General features: G+C 43.4%; 1 protein-coding gene across 2 annotated transcripts in view; it reads left to right on the top strand.

Moving 5' to 3' along the window:
• MDGA2 (MAM domain containing glycosylphosphatidylinositol anchor 2) overlaps positions 1-20700 on the top strand; it is a gene marked incomplete at both ends in the record, with an annotated part of 386860 nt that overhangs the window by 296499 nt on the left and 69661 nt on the right. For both annotated transcript variants that reach the window (XM_082317068.1, XM_082317067.1), the window contains one exon: positions 7674-7943. In XM_082317068.1, coding sequence (XP_082173194.1) covers positions 7674-7943 — 270 coding nt within the window. The remainder of the gene's footprint in view (positions 1-7673; positions 7944-20700) is intronic.

The raw sequence follows: 20700 nt of genomic DNA, 5'->3' as shown, positions 1-20700 counted from the left end.
CATCGAGTCCAGCTCCTGTCCCTGCATAGGACGACCCCAAAATTCACTGAGGGCGTTGTCCCAATGCTTCTTAAATGTTGTCAGGCTTGGTGCCCTGACTACCTGCCTGGGGAGCTTGTTCCAGTGCTCCACCACCCTTTGGATGAAGAACCTTTTCCTAATGTCCAACCTAAGTCTCCCCTGGTATATCTCCCTGCTGTTCCCTTGGGTCCTAAATTTGTTGGTCTAGGTGCTCCCTAGACTAATTAGCTCTAATTATCAAAGGTGTGCTTCAGAAAGACAGCTCATTTACCACTATTCTGCATGACAGTAATGGTCCCGTAGGTAGCCAGCAGCACCGGAGGTCCCCAGCAGGATCTCCCCTCCCTTCCCTAGCACTGCTCCTGCCTGAGCACGCCGAGGAGAAACGCTCAGGCTCAGTGGTTGTCCCTTGGTCCAAAAAGTTCAGAAAATTTTGGTGGTGTCACATCTGGAAAGCAAATTTCCATGCAAATAGGGATCCCCTTGGCATGCCGCAGGTCATTTTCTGTGCACAGGGATGGTTTGTGAATGCATGGTTCCAGGTTGGTTTTGCAATTCTATTTTAATTTATGGGTAGATGTGCAAATGATTTTTTTCTATGGACATAAAATTTTTGTTTCACTGAAAGAAATCCATTACCCAAGGTTGTAATATCTGTATCTGAGCTTTGGCTGGAAAATTACTGTTGTCATTTTCACAGGGATTGCAATCATTATGTGCTTGAGTTTCCTAAAACTTTCTGGCCATGTAGACTGGTCTTCTCTGTGTCGTGGCCATCAGGTTTCAGTCAGTCACCTCTACATCCAACGCAGTAGCTAAGTAAAACCACAAATTTGACTACAGTATAGATTCCAGAAATATATGAATTCTGAAGTGTACTTTTACAATCTGGCCATATTCCTTTGAATTTTCTGTCTCGTTAAAAGACCAAGCAAGATCTGTAAGGCCAGCACTGTAAGAAGTTTTTCATTGCCTCAAAAGAGTATTTTCATGATTCTTTTTTGCCTAACTCTTCAGTATTATTAGGATCTCTCAATTTCTTCACAAAATAGAGCCTATGCTTTATTTTTTTTCAGTTATTTACGACTGGGGTTGAGATGCTCCATTATCCGCCTACTTCTGGAAGTTGTTGGAGGCATTTTCATGGAGATCATGCCCTGCCTATGTAAAGGGATAACAGCAGCTGTAAATCACTTAAGAGTTGTAAAGACTAAATAATTTACCTGTCTAGACTTGCACAGTGCTTCCACCATTCTCATATCTGAGAGCTTTTTTATATGCAACTGGGAGAGGACCAAGTCGTGTAGTCTTTGCAGTGCCCGAAGCAAAGGCAGCTCTCCAGCAGCTCCTCACAGAGCAGATGGGCTGGCGAGGATGCTTCTCCTTCCCCTGCCTTCTGGGGAAAGGGTCCTGGGATTGGGGGGGTTTGGTGGGTTCACCGTTGGAGAAGCACGGCAGAGGAGGGCTGGCAGGGTGGATGCTGCGGGCAGAGCTGCCGTCTGCTCCCAGCCGCGCTGCTTGGCGCATCCTTTGCCATCAGAGGGTTTTTAGCGGGTAGTTTGTTTTAGCAGAGCTGGGTTGAGAGCAGTTTAATGGTCCCAGTTGAGTATTTATACAAATCCCTTGGAAGGGAGCACTGTTGGAGCGGGTATGCTCTCCAGCCCTTGCTATCGGTCTGGCTGCTTCTCCACGGTAGCCAGGAAGCTGATTTGAATTTATTTTTTGGAGTTGTTTTGTTTTCTACTGCGTTAAATAAAACCAAGTCAGGACCTGGAAAGCTTAAAGTGCCATTTCATTTTGTTTTTCAATTGCATATGAAAATAATCCTCAGAATAGCTGGAGGCACCCACAAAGAACAGCTGGAGGATGGAGAGACGTGGGAATAACGACTGCGGAGAGGTGGAAATCGTGTAAGGCTTTGCCAGCATCGTAATGAGTCCTGCAGTGCAGATGAATAGAGCGATCTTTCCCCAGCATGTTTCAGCATCCAGTGATCTGCTGGAGGCTGTATTCCCACCACCAGTTTTAACAGCGGCTCATAGGCATATCGTGCCCGGCTGGGTCTGACTCTGTTCTGGCTTTAACCTCCAGAACAAAAAATGGCAATGAGTTGTCCAAATGGCTGCAGTACTTTGTCTAGAGGAATAGTTCCTGATATTTGCTTTAAACCTGCTGCATGACAGCTTCACTGGGTCTCTTCAGTTAGCTCCGGACATCGCCGGCTGTTTGCACCGTTAATGAACGCTGAGCTGTTTTTGGAGAAATATCCACAGCAGCTCCAAGATTTCCTTCCTGAAAGGCACCACTTGATTAGGCTCCATTAGATTGGACTTCATTAGGAGCTGGGTTTTCCTTTGCAACTGATGAATTAATTACGTGCGTGGGTTTTGTTACCGATTTACTCAATATTGCAGTATTTTTCTGCAGCTGCTCTTAGCCAGATTCAGATTTAAATCCCTAATGATGCCCCCAGCACTGCAGTCTGCCGTACTGCCCGTGAAGGTGAGCAGCAGCTGTCTTTGGGAGCCCACACCGACATCTGATGGCGTCCCAGGTACTGTGAACTCAGCAGCTCTTCTTCCCTGGTACCTCCTGTCTTCAAGTCTTTTACTAATACACAAGAACCCCCCCATCCACACCTGTGCACACTCATCCGTGGGAGCTTGGGGGTTTTTTTAAGAGTTTTTGCTGAGGTACCTTGTTAGAATTTAAAAAAAGGAAAAATAGAGCTTTACTGTCAAATCTACTGTCTGCCTGCAACGGGGGCTCCGGGAGTGCGGCTTTCTGAGCAGCTTTGCCGAGGAAGTCTGCAGAGCTGTATATCAAATGAAAGTGCACAGACTTCTTTTATTTTTAGGTTCAGAGCAAATGGTATTGGAGGAAGGTAAAACCTATTAAGATATTTGAACAGACATTATATATGTTATATTGACTCTATTGATCTATACAAACACATATCAGATGGCAGACTTCCATGCATCTAATTCTGGTATATTTACACATATATATTAATGACCCATTTTTTGTTGTGAAAGTACAGAAACCCCACTGCCAACAACATAATATGTAATACCTACTTTGTAACCTATAAAATACTCGTTGATGTGGCCTGGGAGACGAAGTGCTGCCTCTTCTGGAAGTTGAAGAAATGCCACACAATTTTCCTGAGAGTAATTTTCAGAGCCTGGGCATGATATATCAGAGGCACAGGCGGCGACACAAAAAAAAAAAAAAAAAGAAAAAATTGACTGCCTAGCCCATGGCTTCATTATCAGGCAGGATACAAATCCTAGCAAGTAACTTTCCCTCACAGGCAAACATGCCCTCAATAACTTTAAAAAAAAAAAGAAAAGGAAAGAAGAAAGGCTGCCTTTTTAAGCTAGAACGACTCTGGCTTTTCACTCAGGCACATCCCTCAGGCGATAAAATAATTTACAGTATGTTTCAATCAGATATTGGAAACGGCGCTTGCTTAAATCGTCTCAGCTTCGCAGGCGTTTTAAATACACGGTGGTTTATCACCGTTCCCCAGCTTGGGAGGGTGTGAGTCCCACCTCCCACATCGTCCGGTCCGTCACGGGCTGGTCTGCACGGCAGCGGTGTGGTCCCCTGCCCACCTAGACCCTCCGCCCCCTGATAAGATGGTGTCACCTGACCTGATTTATCATTTACTGGTCTTGTTTTCTGTGGTGCAAATCCTGCCCCAAGAGTATTTAAAGATTACTTCTTCTCTGTAGCTGAAATAGATTGCTGTTAGAATAACATTCCTATTGGGTGAAACAAGTAAAATGTGGACACAAATACAATAGAAACTGAAGCAGAGGCATCAGCTTTTCATATTTATTCCTGTTGCTAGAGCTGGGAGAGAGAACCTAATTAATTTGCTTAGGCTAGAATGCAAATTGGAGATACCAAATCAGCAGGTAAAGTCTCTGCTCAAGGCCACACAGTCAAAATAAACTCACTGAATGGTATGTTTTCTCCTTAACAAATCTTACAGTAAAGACCATGATATGATCCACACCATGAAGAGCAGCTGCCTGGTTTAAAACAAGCAAGCATCCTTGCTGTCGTTCCTCTTGATAGCTAGGGAGCCTTCATTTTCCATTTTATAATCCTTAAGACACGAATGTACTTAGGCTAAAAATTCATTAAACATTAATATAAAGCCTGTTTTAACTTCTGACTGTTTGCTTCCCAAAGATAATTGTTTAAGAGAATGAACTGTACTCCCTTTGCGGCTTTTCCATATATTTTTCAAAAACTAATACTAGAATTATGAAAGATAGGAATAAGTACAGCAAAGTAAATTAAATCAAATTGCTAAAGCCTTGGGGAAGAGCTAATGCAAATGAATTAAACACATATAAGTTCCAAACGGCTACAGAGTAAGTTTCCTTATGAGCATCGTTACTCAGAAGATGCCGAGACACTAGCACCTTCGCTAGCTGTGAAGTCACTATCTTGTAAAAACAAAACCCAGAAAAATAAACCGGTAGCTCTGGCTACTATCATACATTGTAGCTTTTATCATCCCTTTCCTTTTCCATTAAAGTTATTACCTGCGAAAGTGTAACTCTGAAATGAGCAACCAAAGTTAATTTTCTTTTTCTGTCACTGGGTATCATCTGCTCATAGATAGATGGAAATTCTGTATTTTAAAGACTGTTTTGACCTTAAAGGCAGGGGAAACTTTCATTTAAAAGCTATTTATAAGGTTAAAGTATATTATAAGTAAATAAACCAGGGGAAGAAGAAAGAGGGGACTGAATACCAATATGTGCTAAAAGTCATTAAAGCAGAGCTGCCACGGAGAGGTGAACAGAGAATTACTGTTCACTGAATACGGTGCATCAAGCGGAAGCAGCAAAACAAACAAGAGAACATTATTACGAATTGTAGGCGAGTTTTGGATGTTCAGACATTAAATGGGCTTATAAGTAATGGGAGAAAATGATAGCAAAATCATACATAAAAGGCTGTTTAACACATCACACGCAGCTTTCGGGAAGTTCCTGTCCCAAAGCTCTCCAGTGCCCTCTGTGCTCTCCCTCTCCCCCGGACACTCAGGGCCAGTGGAGGATGCTGGGCCAGGAAGGTCTTCAGTCAGATGCTGTTTGAGCATCCTTACGTTGTGTTATTTTATAGGTTAATCTGTGTCCAGCTCAAAGTTGGTGATAATTTTACCTGGATTTGAAAGTATATTATGGTGCTGGCTGCGAGGGTAAAGGCAATAGGGCTGAAGAGGTTATGGATATGGAATTATCACAGCTGAAATGGAAAGAAAACCAGGAGAGCTTACTTCTCAGGGTGGAGAAATGACTGGATGATAGTAAATATTAGTATATTTGATTCGTAACTTATCTGATATCCATTATATATCATGATTTAGAAGGTACTTGGAAAGTAAAAACAATTGTAAGACAGGGTGGTTAGCGGAAAACACGAGAATCTGTGAAAGGCAGATCAGGCTTGACTAGCTAAATAGCTCTTTCTTAGAAGAAAGCTGGGATCTGGCACATTTTCTTTCCCAAGAATAACTCTTATCTTTAAGCCAACAATTCCCTGCAAAGCTACTGCCTTGGGAAACTATTAGTGGAGTAGAATAAGGTGGAGAAATTGTACAGTCAGGGCAGATGAAGACACTATTGGGTTGTGTTGAAAGGGCAAACATCAGGCTGGAGAGAGAGACTAGTGGAATTTCTTACAAATTTATCTTCTTTCGTATTTTTTATTCTGTACCTGGGCACAAAGAATAGTCATGCTGTGATGAAATTTTCTGGTGACACAAAATAGGGGGATATCGTCAATGGAAAGAAGGTTTGCAGTATTGAGGATTTAGGATTTCTGGTCTTTTATTTGCAGTTATCTGTGGCTGTACTGCAGTCCATGTACCAGTACCATATACAAAGCCATATGATATTTAATCTACGAAGAGGAAAGGTCAGGCTGGGATCAATGGGGTTTTGAATCGGTAGTTTCCACATCATCTCTTCTTCATCAGTCATTTTTGGGGGAATCTCAGTCAGGGGCAATTGTCCTCAGAGTTAATATCTGCCATTTCATCACCCTGTACCACTGAGTCCTGTGTCCCACCTCTGATGCCATTCACCACTTCTTCCCCTCTGCTCGCCTTACTGCCAAATTGTGGTAGTCCTCTCCCAGTAATTCCAAATTTGGATCATGATACAAGACAAATGGTGATTATTGCAATGAGCTACAAAAACGATAGCTGGATGTCATGTCTCCAAAATTTATCTTAATTTCAAGTACTCTGTGTTTAGCTGGATTCTTGTCTAAGCAAGAGATGGTGAGCAGCAGTACACGTGCAAGTATGGTTCCTAATTTACAGGAGCTGAGGGAATCTGTTTACAGCTTCCATTATGTAGGGAATTAAAAAGTCTGAAGGTTATTGGTATCCGTTACAGAGATACCAACCAATGAAGAACCTGAGGACAGGATGCTCTTGGAGAGATAATAGTAAAAGAGAGCTTCTTCTGAAAGGAGCACGGTGTGGACCCTCTGAAGATCGTTCTCTTGCAGAGCTCGTCAGGGATTTTATGTTTTTATGTTACATGTCTGTAAGACAGCTCTTTTAATATGGATGCAAAGATTTCATGTATCTTACTGGCACAGGAGGCTTTCAGGATTCTTCTTTCTCATGGGCTAAAAAATGAGCTGTGTTTTTTAAAGAGCCAGAATGTCTTGTCACTCGCTGTTCTGCATCCAGTTGCAAACACATGCACGTGTTTCATGCACGTTACCTGGTCTAAATAGCTGACAAGAGCTGAGTGCCAACATTATTCTGTCCAGGTTGCCCTTGTTCTTCTGCAATGATTAAGTTATCAAAAGGCAAATGGGAGGGCGAAGTTTAGGTTTTTGCATACACTGTATGTTAGCTATATTTTATGTATTTTGTATTTCGCTGGGATCAAAAGTTTGTCAGAGTTTGTAGCCGCAAATCTAAATTATTTAAAATGCAGTTTAATTCAAGTTATGGGAAAATGGCCCATTCTGTGCTTACTAGAATATCAAAACTACCACCTGAGTGGACAGAAAAGAGTAACATAAGATTATGTATCTGTTGAAGCCTGAAGGCATCTGTGGGGATGGGGTGTGGAGGGGTGTCTGTGCTGCTGCATGGATCCGTCTTCTCCCACTGCAAAGTTAGGTCCCCCGCTGAACACAGACTCGCTGCCACAGGTCTGTGCCAGGGTCATTGTTGCCTTGTACATTTTATCGAAACCGAGTCAAAGCTTTTATCTCTTTTTCTCCCCCTTCCGCTTCCAGAAAGTCCCACGTGTCGGAGTCTGTGGTTCCTCTGTGAGGCCTGGGAGGGTTGAGCCTCCTGGGCTGCACAGACGCGGGACCTCTCGCTGCATCTCGAGTGATAACGTCGGTGAAGCAGCGCGGTGTTTTTGAGTACTCAGCAGAAAACATCAATAAGCAGAATGCAATGCTTTGGATATGTACATTTCTGTTACTAGCTGATCAGTATCTGTTGAGGTTGTATACTTAGCGGTATTGAGTTCCCCTCTCGTGGATGCTGGGTTATGCTGTGGTGCTCTAGCCTTTCAGCAGTGGCTGATTACCTCTGTTTCTCACACTAATTTGCTTATGAATCTCCTGCTCTCCCTTCTTGCCTCCCGCAGACCCCCCTGCTGTGGAGCCCACCTTCCTGGAGATTCGGCAAGGCCAAGGCCGGAGCATCACCATGAGCTGCCGGGTGCTGAGGGCATATCCCACCCGGGTCCTCACCTACGAGTGGCGCCTGGGCAGCAAGCTGCTGCGCACCGGCCAGTTTGACATGCAGGACTACACCGAGTACACCGTCAGCAGCCTCTCCCGCGACAGCTACGGCATCTACAACTGCAACATCATCAACGAAGCGGGCGCTGGCCAGTGCAGCTTCCTGGTGACAGGTAGGCTTGGCGGTGTCTTGGTGCGCCGAGATGATGGACTGAGCGTGCTGCAGGTTTGCGTGTTGTTGGGTAACGCTATTCCTGCTTCAACTATTGAATTACCAAAGAGATATATTCCTTGAAGTAGAATCATAGCTTAAGACATCTGGTTTGGATTCTGGGGAGGCTGGTAACAAAACAGGAGATTTACCTTATTTCAGTGGTTTGAGGATAAAGATTTTTCATGCAAAACGTAAATATGCCTTCTCTGCAGGCATCCGTCTGTATTCTTTTGAGAGAGGCCTGAGAGAGTCATCAGGCAGCAAATTTCTTCCATTTGAAGTTTGCAATAAGGCTTCAATTTCCTCTTCTCTTTTGGTACGCTCAGCGAGCTTGGGAACCGGGGCAGGCAGACCACAGTTTCAAGCAACTTCAAGCTACCCAAGTACAGAGGGGTGTTGAAATTTGTTCTTTTTCTCAAAAAGCAAAGGACTTTGTGAAGTTAGTACACAAGATCACAGACTCGGGGAGGATGTGCGACCCCTGCCATGATCTACCCATGTTGTGTAATTAATGCACTGGATTGAGACAAACTTTATATGTCTTTTATCTTTAGTATTTTGGATTTGAATGTTGAACTGGGTGTTCAGACGTGCAAGTCTTGGTTCTTCCTCTATTGGAAATTAGTTACTATGACTTGAAGGCCCAGCTGCCTGATCCTGCAACACCCTGTGCCTGCAGCAGATGTTGTGCCCCAGCTGAGGTCCTCTGGTTGCTGGAGTCACCTCAGCGGTAGGCTCCCCATCCCTCTAGGCTGGTTGTCCAGGCACTTTTTCGAATCACTGGAGGGAAAAAAGCATCTCTATTAAGTGAAGCATCTCCTCCCAAGGTCTGCAGTGGGTCAGGAACCCCCTGTTCCTCTGCACCAGCTGGGAGGGGTGTCCAGCCACCCGCCCTGTGGGGGCTCTCTCCGGAGATCAGCATGAACAGCCCCAGCCTCCCTAAGGATGTTGGAGCAGTAGCCCTATTTCAGCTCAAAATCCCTCCCATCAGCGGCTTGAAAAGGAAAGATGGGAAAAGAAACAAATAAAGAAGAAATTTAGAATATGCGGAGGAGAACTATCTTAGAAGGAAAGGTCCCCCATCTTAGTTTGGATTTTATTCTCGTTTAGCCGACTTGGGTCCAGCTACAATCCAATCTAAATGAGGTTTTGCTTTTGGGGTTGCTGGCAGCATGGCAGCTCCCTGAACCCTACCATTGTTTAGGAAATTGGGCATTATTATCAGCTTTGCTGCTACCCGCAGACAGGGCATGGATTTAATGGATGAGCTGCAGAGCACCTCTCAGGGACCCTGCTCTGCACAAGTCCTGGATATCAGGGTAGACCCTCCATACACATCTTTCCTGGGAATAAAGGAAACAATTCAATTCAGCTCCCCAGTGTTTTTCAGTAAAATTTGCTTGTACAGGAAAAAAACGTGGGCCTGCTTTTGTGTGGATACTTTTTTTTTTTCTGTTTTGGACTTTGTTGAATGGCATCTCGTTGGCAAGGATTTCATCGGGCCAGCAGTGCACGGCACAAATGTGGTGGGAACACAGCGAGCACCCCAATGACTGATGGCTCTACTTCTTTCAAAATGTAATCAAGCCTTTGGCTGACTTATCATTCAGAGCCTGCTTGGAGGTATTTTCACAGCCACCGACTTCTTCAAATCTTTGGAGTTTAATCCAAAAGGTGGCTGTGAAGGAAACCAGAGAAACAGTCTTTTTCCTCAAATGAGTAAATGCAGTTCAATTGACTATTCATCACGCTTTGGACCTGAGACTGTGGAAACCTATTCTAAGGCAATTATTTTGCCAAGACTGGGGCAATCTGAGTGGCTTTCTGTGATTTATTACCGTGCCAAAGCAAGGCATATAACTGAAAATTAATACTACAGTGGTTTTATGATGTACTGTCTCACATCCCTCTGCGTGCCTTGCTCATTTTTAGTTTATACCATTGTGCGAATTTATGCTGTATGGTTGCGTTAAGGATGCTCAGAGTAACACTTTGGGTTATGACTTTCGTGCTTTCCTCAGCCTTTTAAGGTTAAAACCAACCTATTTAGTAAATATATTCTTTGACATGTGGAGTTGAAACTGCTCTCAGGAAAGAGCAGCAGCTGTATTCTGGTCCCAGGTCTCATCAGGACAGATGAAGTTAAAGCGCTGGGGAACAGAAAACGTGTAGAAGAAAAATGACAAAGTGGTTAAAAAGGAGGCTTACATTTCACTGGGAATGAGAACACAGAAAAGAAATGGGTCACTTCTTAGACGCACGCATGGAGAAAAAAGGCAAATAAATAGCCCAGTGGCAGGAATCCGGTGATAGTGGAGAGCTTTTCTTTTGGGTGGAATAATGGGAGTTGTAGCCCATTTTTAGTTGCTTTTATTGCCAGGTTTTCATGTAGTAACAGTGTGCTGCAATGCTCACACTGCAGGGGCTGCAGAGAAGCATTGGTATGCTAAGAGAAAGGTTTTCAGTACAGTATTAAAAGCAGCCTGGATGAAAAGATTTATACCGGCCCTAGAGTTTGCAAAACCTGTTTTTATTGCATTTGTATTTTGAGCCAGATTTGAGAAGATGCAAGCAAAATAAATCGCATGTGGAAAAGGGGGTTGATTTATATCAGGTGGGCCAATCTGAGGCAGATTTAACCTGCTAACGTCTTAAAAATAAATAAGAACGTCAAGCAAAATTGTATTTGTGGGAAAGCAAAGTTGAGTTCATGCTACTCGCAGCTTCACTATCTATATATTTTATTCAGTGGTTTCTACTGCACATCATATCCAAAGAGCAATAAAAAGTACGTTTCAGGCAGTGTGTCATTAAAACCCTGCCAAGGCTGGAAGGAAGTAGGAAAAAAAAAAAGGATGCACAAAATGTCATGAATGGCACAGAAGCCTCCATGCAGGTGGAGGAAGGATTTGAGTGCTGGAGAAAGAGGCTGGGTAAGCGCAGGGAGCGTCCCCCTCCCCGGAGAGGCTGCTGCCCTCGCGGGGCAGACCCGGAGCCCTCCCTGGGTCGCATCCCGGCTCCTGCCAGCCCAGGCCACCCCAGGGACACCTTTTTCACAGCAACTTGGGTCTCTTCAAGGCAGGGGAGGTTGAACTCTGTATTTCCTAGGTTCCCAGTGTGCAAGAGATTGATCAAGCAGGCACTTGTGTTGCTGTCAGAAGGGCTGGTGCTACAGTGGGGGTTGTTTAGCAATATTCTGTGCACCTGGGGGCTATTTAGGATTCAGATTCCCCATAATGGACATTACCTGGCAAGTCTCAGCATAACACTTTATCTTCAGCGGCTTATAACTTTGGCAAGCTTTGACCACTTGTGTTGAAATTTGCTGTGCTGGTGGCTGCCTTGGGCTGAATTGTTCACAAAAGTTGCTGTCCAAAGAGGTTTTTTTAAGTAAGGGAAACAATATTTTGTTTCATCCACATTAAATTCTTGTAGCTGTTCAACTGGTGTGTTTGAAAGGGCCAGATACACATCCTTGCATGATTCCTCGCTTAAGTTACATCGTGAAATCGGTCTGTCCGTTGTTTATGGTGCTGGCTTGACAATGCTATATATGATTTGTGAGATACTAATTAAAGTAGTAATCATAACACTGGATAGTACTAAACAAAGCTACTAATGGCATTATGTTGACGTAGCTACCTTTACCAACTAACTTCTGATCCCACTGTTGAGCAAAGGCAGTTTTGAATATTGATTTTGTGCTGTTTTGTGAAACTTTTTCACTGTAAAATATTGCATTAATTAGTGAGCCAATCTTTAATTATTTACTTATCAAGTCTTGCATCACACTTTCAGTGCTTCTGGCTGAGAGCAACATCAAGCCAATCAGCTCGTAATTACGTAGATTATAATTGTTAGCTACCACCATGACCACAGGTTTTCCCTTCTCTGGAGCTTCATTGGCATTACTGAATTAAAGACAGAGCAGAGCACGCTGTGAGAAAAGCTGGGGGCACGCACGTGCCCACCCGTGTCCCCAGTCTAGCTGGGGGTGTCCGCTCAGTCTGCTTGAGGATCTCCCGTCTCCTGCCTTCCTTTCCCACATGCCTTAGGAAGTTTGAATCTGAAGAGCTGGGCACTGAATCATCCCTTCCGTATGATCTCAGCATCCATCCCTGGTAGGAGCTATGTGATTCCTTGTGTAGCCTTGTGCGAACATCCTTGCTGGAAACTTGTTCAGAAATTTCTGCCTTAGTGTTTCTTCTTTGCCCTTGGCACCATACGTGGTATTGCTGTGGTTTGTGGAGCATCAAGCTGAAGTCATAGCAGAATTACCATCCAGCCTTTTGTAAAAGCTGGGATGCTTTTGCCACAAGGGCATCATCTTAAAATAAATGGCAGACACTTGAAATTGCAGGGTATCGGGTTCTTCTCCATAGCCCTGTTAGCTGAATTAAACAGTGTTCTGCCATTTAAAGTTTTATGGCTTTGTTAATACTTTTTTATTAGGGAAGACCTTTTGCACTGAGGGATGGAAGTGTATGTTATTTGTAGCTTCCCATTTTAATTTTTTTCTTAGAAACTCTATAGGATTCATGTAAAGCAACAAGCAAAAATCTTGTTTCAGAAAGCTTGTTTGGAAGCAGATTTGTTGTACTCTTTTTGCCTGCACACTCCCAAAATATCAAGATTTTGCCAGTGAACTGTTTTCGCTCTACAGTGGGTTTTTTTGTCAGCATGAAGGCAACTTCCCAAGCAAGTAACTCAGCACAGTTTTCATGAGCTGAACTGTACGTGTGTTGGCTGGAAGACATGCCTCTAATGTAAGTTCTGTTCCTCACAGTGTGGTTGCACGTCATGGAACGATTGACCAGCATCCGAACCGGTGGAGGGACACGCAGGAGCTGTGTGTTGGATTTCTCTTCACAGATGTGTCAAATTCAGCAGTTTTCCTCTCCATTTTCCAGGAACCTGTAGCAGTCAGTGCCAGACATTGGAGTCATTGCGGCTTGGTAGTCCCTAGCAGTGGCCAAGGGATGCTGGGCGTTACTGAACCCTTGCTCGCAATAGTTACTTGTTACTGTTTTTTTCCTCCTTGCTGTTCCAGCTGATAACTGCTAGCAGTTGTTTTGGGTTTTGGGTTATTTGTGTGAGTTTTGGTTGACCAGTTTGGTTTTTTGGTAATAGCTCTCGGATGAGTACAATGACATGGACACATTAGGAAAACTCATTGGCAAGTGTGGAAGTAGAAACATAGGGATCAAGAATAATCTACCTATCTAAAATACTTCAGAAGAATAGTCTTCCTAAACTACTGAAAGATTAACTGATGCGTTGAAAACAATTATTCACTTTTTTTCTCAATGAGATGTATACATGCACAGTTTAAATGAATATTTTCATTACTTTGGTGAGCTTTAAAGCTATAAGAAACCATCCTGTCTTTCTGGTAGCACCAGCTCTTCACACACTCTCAGTTGTTGAAGGGGGCTGTCTAAGGAACTCAGTAATCGTAACTTAGGGGCAAAACCAGGTCCCTGGCAGAAATACCGAAAAGTAAGATTTTGACCCATTTGAGGTGCGTGCCAATTCATCAAAAATATAACCCAGAACTGAAGCAAACAGCCACGGCCTGAGTATTCCTCCTAACACTGCCGCGTTTATCAATTAGCGCTGTAATGCTGCTGTTCTCCCCCCACCAAAAGGAGAGCTCCTGCCAAACAAACCTATGAGCCTCAAACACGCACAAGTGGGGAGTAATAATATGATTTTATGCTCTAATTCTTTGTCTTGAGAACCTTGCAATAATCATGCTGTTATTTTACCCAGGGTATGAGCCTTGGTAGCTGATAGCCTCTGGCTGGTGGCCAAAGCCTTACCTACCCCTGTTTGAGGATGGTGGCTGTGCTCCTGTACTGCACGCTCTGCTGGCAGCTGCTACAGGCGAGCTCCTTGGCTCTTTCCTTGGAGACCTTGGAGGAAATTAAGTCAGCTTGTCAATGTGGAAAGGTTCAGCATTGCCAAACGGGCTTCATAGCTTCCCGAGCTGGGAAGTGGCAGGGTTCCTGCTCCATTCCCTGCATCCTCCAGGATGGATGATGCACCTGCCTGTGCTGAAAATACTCGACCCCTCAAATCACTGACTGCTGCCTGGTCATCACGTAAAGGCAGGCATCTACTCAAAATCTAATCAGGCTCAAGAATCAGATTACAATAATTTCATATACTGAGGCCTGTCCCTCACCCTCTCTCATTAATAGGAACATTCCCACTTATATTTTTCAGGCTTAAAGCTGTGTTTTTCTCTCTCCTGCTGATGTCTTCAATAAATATAAAGGGACATTGACTGCATAGCTGGCCGTCCTGGGTCAATTAACACAAGGTGCTGATGAAAAATGAAATCTGGAAAAATATTTTTCCTTTTTTCTCTTTCCATTCTATACTGTGAAGTGTTTCTATATTAGCAATGATACAGCCCATTTGGTTGGGACAAAAATGTGTGCTGTTCAATTGGTAGTGTCCTTTTAATTTTAAAAATTGGAGCAGAATGGTAAATGACAATCACAGGCGTGTTACTGGGGCAGGTTAGGGATGGCTGTTGGTCTTTTAGGAAGCTTATATGGGAAAGGCAAATGCTGTGCTGGAAATACAGACATTTTCTTTTCTTAGAATAAATCACATATTCTCCTTGGTAGGCACGCTTCTGTTTCTCTTATACACATTTTCCTCAGTGGGAATTAAGGAATTATATTTGCTTTGTTCTTTTAAATATTTATCTTTTTCTTTTAATATGTGACATTTTTCCTCCAAACCGTTTGCTGTTGATATTTTTGGCAGGGTAAAACCATGGTTTGACTGAAGTCTGAAGAAAACTGATCCACTTTGGTGAATTCAAAATTTGTCATGTAGAGTCAGCACCAGAGGGCTTGAGGGTTGGTGGTTTGTTTGTTTGTTTGTTTTTTAAATCAAAATCTTGCCTGTTCATGCTATCTGCTTCTCTAATACTGTGATATCTCCCCAGGGACTTCTTGCATCCGTCCTCTGCGTCCTCTCTGTTTGAGCAAGTCCCTGCACGGGTGTGCGGGAGCCCTACAGCAATGCGCTAGTGCCCGTTAGCTAAGTGCCATTAATTTTTAATCTAAAGATCCTCTCTTCAGTGTTATTATTCCTGTTTGTTTATTTCAGCTTGCCTTTTTTTTTTCCCCCAAGTTTGTTTTTTGTCATTTTATCATCTTAATGCAGAGCAGAGCTTGTCTTTGCGGCTGGGTGCCCCAGGGGCCGCTGCTGGAGGGCAGTGCAGAGCGGCAGAGCGAGTCTTCGCCAGCTTTCTGCCACGTTACAAGAAAATTCAATTTAGCCATTTTCTCCCTTAGAGTATTTGTTAGGCACTTTGTATCCTTTCCCTCCAGCTTAAGCCAAATTTAGTACTTGAACAATGAGAGAGAGAGAAGGATGAAGAGGGGAGGGGGACTGCAGAAGGATGTCCTCTTGTCTCCCTGTTCTCACCTGTCTCATCCTCTTCCTCCTCTGCCCTGTTCTCCCCACGTGGCCCACGCTGGTTTCAGAGTATGGAAGAAACGTCACAAGGTCAAAAAACGTCCATGCAAATGTACCAACAACGTACACAAAAATCTCTTTTAAAATAGCTGACTTGTGCTGTCAGGTACTCGGATGCTCTTATCTTTCTGTATTCCATTGCAATTCTGTGCTCCATCTCCTCCCTGCCCCCAAATCCTCTATTTTACCTTCTCTGAGTGTTAGACAAATTATTTATTTTTCTAATTCATTGTTCTGTCATAAAGATTACTTTAAATAAAGCAATTTACTATCATTACTCCTTAACGTCCAAATCATCTTGGAGCATGTACACGATTTCTGAGGACATTTCAGAAATCAGAGTACTGATTGGACTCTGTCTGAATTTGTGCGGGTCGTTTGTGACTGGCTGCTGGCTCCGGACCATGGATCACTAACCTACTTATTGCTTTTAGATACTTCATCTGCCTCGAGATTAGCCATGACATTTTCCTGAACCGCTGAGATACTTCTGGTAGTTTGGCCCTGGGTCGTTCGGTGATGCGTTCCTGTCTGTCAGCAGGCACTCAGATACTTTGCTTTAATGGCCAATTTTCTGATGGTTATCCTTTTGAAATCTGCCGGAGTGCAAGGATGAGACTGAGGTCCGATTCCCTTTGCTCTTTATCTTCTTCTCTTGGGTAGTGTTATTGAGAGCTTCAGATTGAATTTTCATCTCCTTACTGCTGATTTACAGCCTGAACAAATATGCTATCTGATGTCTGTTTTGGAAAATTACTTTAAAACCATGCAAAAGTGGAGAACACTGCATATATTTTTCTTTTTTGTCCTTTTCTTTTGGGGTTTTTAACAATTCAGTGCCAGCAAGACCAGCTTTCTTATTTTCGTGGTTGTCAGCAAGTGCAGAGCCTGTTGACTTCTGTGGGATGTGTGAGTGCTCAGCAGCACAAAGAAGTGAAGCCATCCACCGATGCCAGCTGGTACAGCCCAGCTCTTCCTCCTAAATGGGACTCCCTGGACGAAACTGGTGTGGTGCTGGTTTGGAGATACCCACATGCTCTTTTGTGCCTCTCGCGAGATGGCTGAGCTGTAGGGACCCACTGTAGAGATTGCATCACTGCCCGCGTCTTGTGTTTGGGTGAAGATCTCACTGAAATGATCAGGTGTGTTTATCAGCCTGGATTTGGATGTATCTGTTCCCCAGAAAGTAAATGCACTTTTAGTAATATCATAGTGCCAGAGGGACGATTACTGCCATGTGCTTTACTGAAGAGGAGAGTCTTGGCCATGGTCAAACCATGCCTGCAAGTCAGTGGTCTGTCTCAGCTGTCTTCGGTGCAGCCAGGAAAGCTAACGGGAGCAGTGACGAAGGCAGAGTCTCTCCACCCAAACTAAACCCAAGCATTTGTTCTGCTCTCTGTTCAGTTGGGTTACTACTTAAACTGTTAAATTCCAGGCACGCTGCCTATGCCCATGTGTGCTGTGTTCTTGGAAAAGTCAAGTTCCAGCACGCTGCAGAAATTTGGGGTCTGCCGCTGCAATGTTATCAATCAGCCCTGTGACCTCATCGTTGTGTGATGGGGGAAACTGATGTCTGACATCTGTGAGCTCCTGAAAATAGGGTAAGTTAGGTAAGATAGGTTAGAGAAAAGGGTTCAGGGTCAGATGCTGAGTTATTTAGCATCTCCAAACTGGTGTACTGGCATTTCAGTTTTTCAAGGTGTAGCAGCTAGATTTTCAGGCATGAAAACGTCCCAGATTTTCTTCCCTCTTTCCTTGCAGTGACACAATTGTGTTTTGAAAAAAGTTAAGAGCCAATGCTGCTTTGTTTTGATGTTTTAATACGTGACTGTGAGGGGAGCTTTACTGAAAAGTCACCTGTATTTAATGGTGCCACTTTCTAGAGAAAACAGAATTTAAAAATCAAATCTGATTAAAAAAAAAACCAAGGCAAAACCAAAAACAAATAGAAAATTCTGTGCTGGTTTTCTGGAGAAAACGCTGTTAGTATAGCTAGAGAATCTTTTTTCTCCTTCTTTGAGGAGTAAATGTAAATGAGTGTGTTGTCAAGAACCTAATTCATGGCTGATTAAGTCAAATACATTAATTAGGTCAATAACTTTGGGTGGTCTTAAAATGCCAAATAAAAAGGAAGGCTATGGGGCAGAGCACAGCCCCTTCTCCTTGACACAGACCAAGGCAAAGTCCTTTTTTCCATCCCGTGGGCTGCTTTGCTGAAGATGCTTTACGTGCAGTATGTTTAAATGATATAGGTTATCCAGAAGGTGGGGGTTTTTTGCAGGTGAACTACAGGAATGTTTTTTTCCATGAATATTTGTTTTCCAGAGCTTGCACAAATTTCCAGAGGAAAACAGTTTCAGATTTTAGAGTCAAAACGAATTGCTGCCTTTGGTCATGGCGTAGTTCATGCCTTGACCAAAATCTGCTGTTGTTTATTCTGTTTTATTATTAGCTGTGGGGTAGTATCTGCTTTGTGTTAAGCATTTCACACTTGTACAAGAAGGAATATTCACTGTCCTGAAAAATTTAAAATATTAACAGAAGAGAAAATTTTTTTAATAAACCAAACAGATCCTTACATGGCACACAACAGAAATGGCTTTTTAACAGAATTAGGAAGAAATGGGGGCTTTCAAAGATTGAGTCAGAGAGGTTAAACCCAGTAAAATGGAGTATGTTTTTTGAAAAATTGCCAAGTTCAAAGAAAACCTAATCAAACATCAAAACAGCTTCTTTAGTGCAGTAAAACATAGTTTTGTTCCTCAACTGCAGAATTCATGTTTGTGCTAATCTAAATAATTTATATGAATCCAGAAATGAGGTCCCATTAAATCTTTTAAAACAAGGTTATTTTTTCCCTCAATCAATTTTGTGGCTTTTTTGCGGGAACATTACTTTCTGGAGCAGAGGGTTGGATGAGTGGCATAGTTATTTGTTAAATCAGCCTGAAATACAGCAGAATGATTAAGGATAAAAAATAACTAAATAAAATAATAAGCTAGATCCAGGGCACTCAATGGGTTCATGCCTTCATTTTAGGAAGGACATGGCCATGGAGCACATTCGCCATGAGAAGTGCAATGGCGATAGGGGGGTTGAGTACGCCCTAACATCTCTGTCGATGTAGAAGTTCAAATACCATATACAAAGGAGAAAACAAAATCAGCAGGAGAGGATGAAAGCTTCTACACCCTCATCCTAACCTCTCCCCAAAACCAACTCACTGCACGTCATAGTGTGGGAATTGGCTCGTTACAGAGCTCAGATAAAGAGAGAAAGGGTTCTGCTGGGAGAGGGGGAGCAGCAGCATCTTTCCCCATCATCAGCACTTCCCTCTTTTCCAGGTTGAGTGTTTTGGACCTTGTCCTTTGGATCTTGTCTTTGACACTGAATTGTTTCAGGATTCAGTTTTCAAGAGCAAAAGCAGAGGGAAACATTGATTTTTGTTTGATTTCAATCAAAATTTGCTTTTCATTTTCAGTTAAAATTAGAATCAACAGGAAGTTATTTACTTAATCCTTGTAATTAACTTTGCATCTCTTTTCAATATGCCAGTTTCTTTATTGCATCTTCTATTGTGGTTCAACTCCACTGTTGGCTTCTGTCTGGTGATATCGGGGTGGGAAGATTAGGGTGCTGCCTGCCCAGACCCCTCAGAGGTGGGTTCCTTGTCCCCAAGACTGACAGCACTATGCCAGCTAGCCACGTCTGCCTGTTCTTGGCCCTGCTGGACATGCTGTGGCAGGGTTCCCAAAGTGGGTTGCATCAGTCTTCCCCTGTGTTTTTCATCTCGGGCCCATGATGTTTTTCTCCATACGACTCCTGGCTCTTTTTGAGGAGCATCGGTGACTCTCAGGTGGCCACATCAAGGGGACCCCCAAGGATAGAAGCACGTTGCACTGGCAACATCTGGCACGTCATGCGAGGGTTATGCTGGGATGGCTCCCTGCTGCCTCTCCAGCGGCTTTTACCTCCCCACAACTTTATAGGCAAAAAAAAAAAAAAACCCCAACGCTCCCATGAGGAGGTTTCTGAGAAGCAATCTCGACTGAGCTTATCCCCATCTCTCCAACGAGGTAGGCAGTGATGGTGGCACAACGAGCCCTCTTCTCGGTGCATGAATGGCTGCTAATGGCATATCCTGGTGTTTTAAAGCCTCCCTCTCTTCTCCATACATTAAAAAAACCCACCATAAATGAACAGACCGATGGCAGCAGGGTGTTAAATAAGTGCATGGGCCTCAGCTGTATCCTGACTCTGTAATCATTTAACAGAACAGCAAAGCAAGATGCCAAATCTCGCTGTCTCCAAAGCCCTGCACAATGCTGGGGGCATTTGCTTCTCCCCCCTACCCCTATTTTTCTGTTTCCTTTCCAATTGGAGGTCATGGTGTACAAAATGCTAGAGGCAGCTCCCAGTGCTGCTCAGCTGAGGGATATTTTAGATTTACCAAAACTTGTTCAAACTGTTAACAGCTGCATTGAGGCAAGATGGGAGGGATGTCCCCGTTCTGTCTGACGGCAGGGTCTGAACAGCCTTGAAGTCTGTTGGCTTTTGGTCCCAGCCCAATTCCTTAAGAATTGTGCCAAAAGGAAACAAAATTGTTTAAAAGATCTAAACTAAACTTTTTTTTAATACCAAAAAAATGGTCTAAAGTTACTGGGTATATGCTGAAGATTTTTTGCTTTTTTTACCCCAGTATAGGATGAGAGGAAACGGCCTCAAGCTGCGCCAGGGGAGGTTTAGGTTAGACATTAGGAAAAACTGTTTCACCGAAAGGGTGGTCAAGCATTGGCACAGGCTGCCCAGGGAAGTGGTTGAGTCTCCATCCCTGGAGGTATTTAAAGAACGGATAGATGTGGTGCTCGAGGACATGGTATAGATGGACTTGGCAGTGATAGGTTAACGCTTGGACTCGATGATCTTAAGGGTCTTTTCCAACCTTAACAATTCTATGATTCTATGATTCTATAACAAAATCATGTAAGACAATTCCAAGCCTCTGGCAGGTTATAAACAATCAATGTAAGGGATTATCTCAACAGAGGAGAACTTTTTTGGTACTAAGAAAGTACTGACAAAACACCTTCAGACCTTAGTGTGTCCCACTCTAGCCAAGTCATAAGACATAATCCATGAACAATTAAAAAGACCTTTTTCTGACCAAGTAAAAGGTTTATGTCCTTTCCTAAACCATCTTCAGCCTATTTTTTACA

This window comes from Platalea leucorodia, assembly GCF_965183815.1.
Source record: "Platalea leucorodia genome assembly, chromosome: 7".
In the NCBI taxonomy this organism is placed as follows: Eukaryota; Metazoa; Chordata; class Aves; order Pelecaniformes; family Threskiornithidae; genus Platalea; species Platalea leucorodia.
This window is presented reverse-complemented; position numbering and strand designations above follow the sequence as displayed.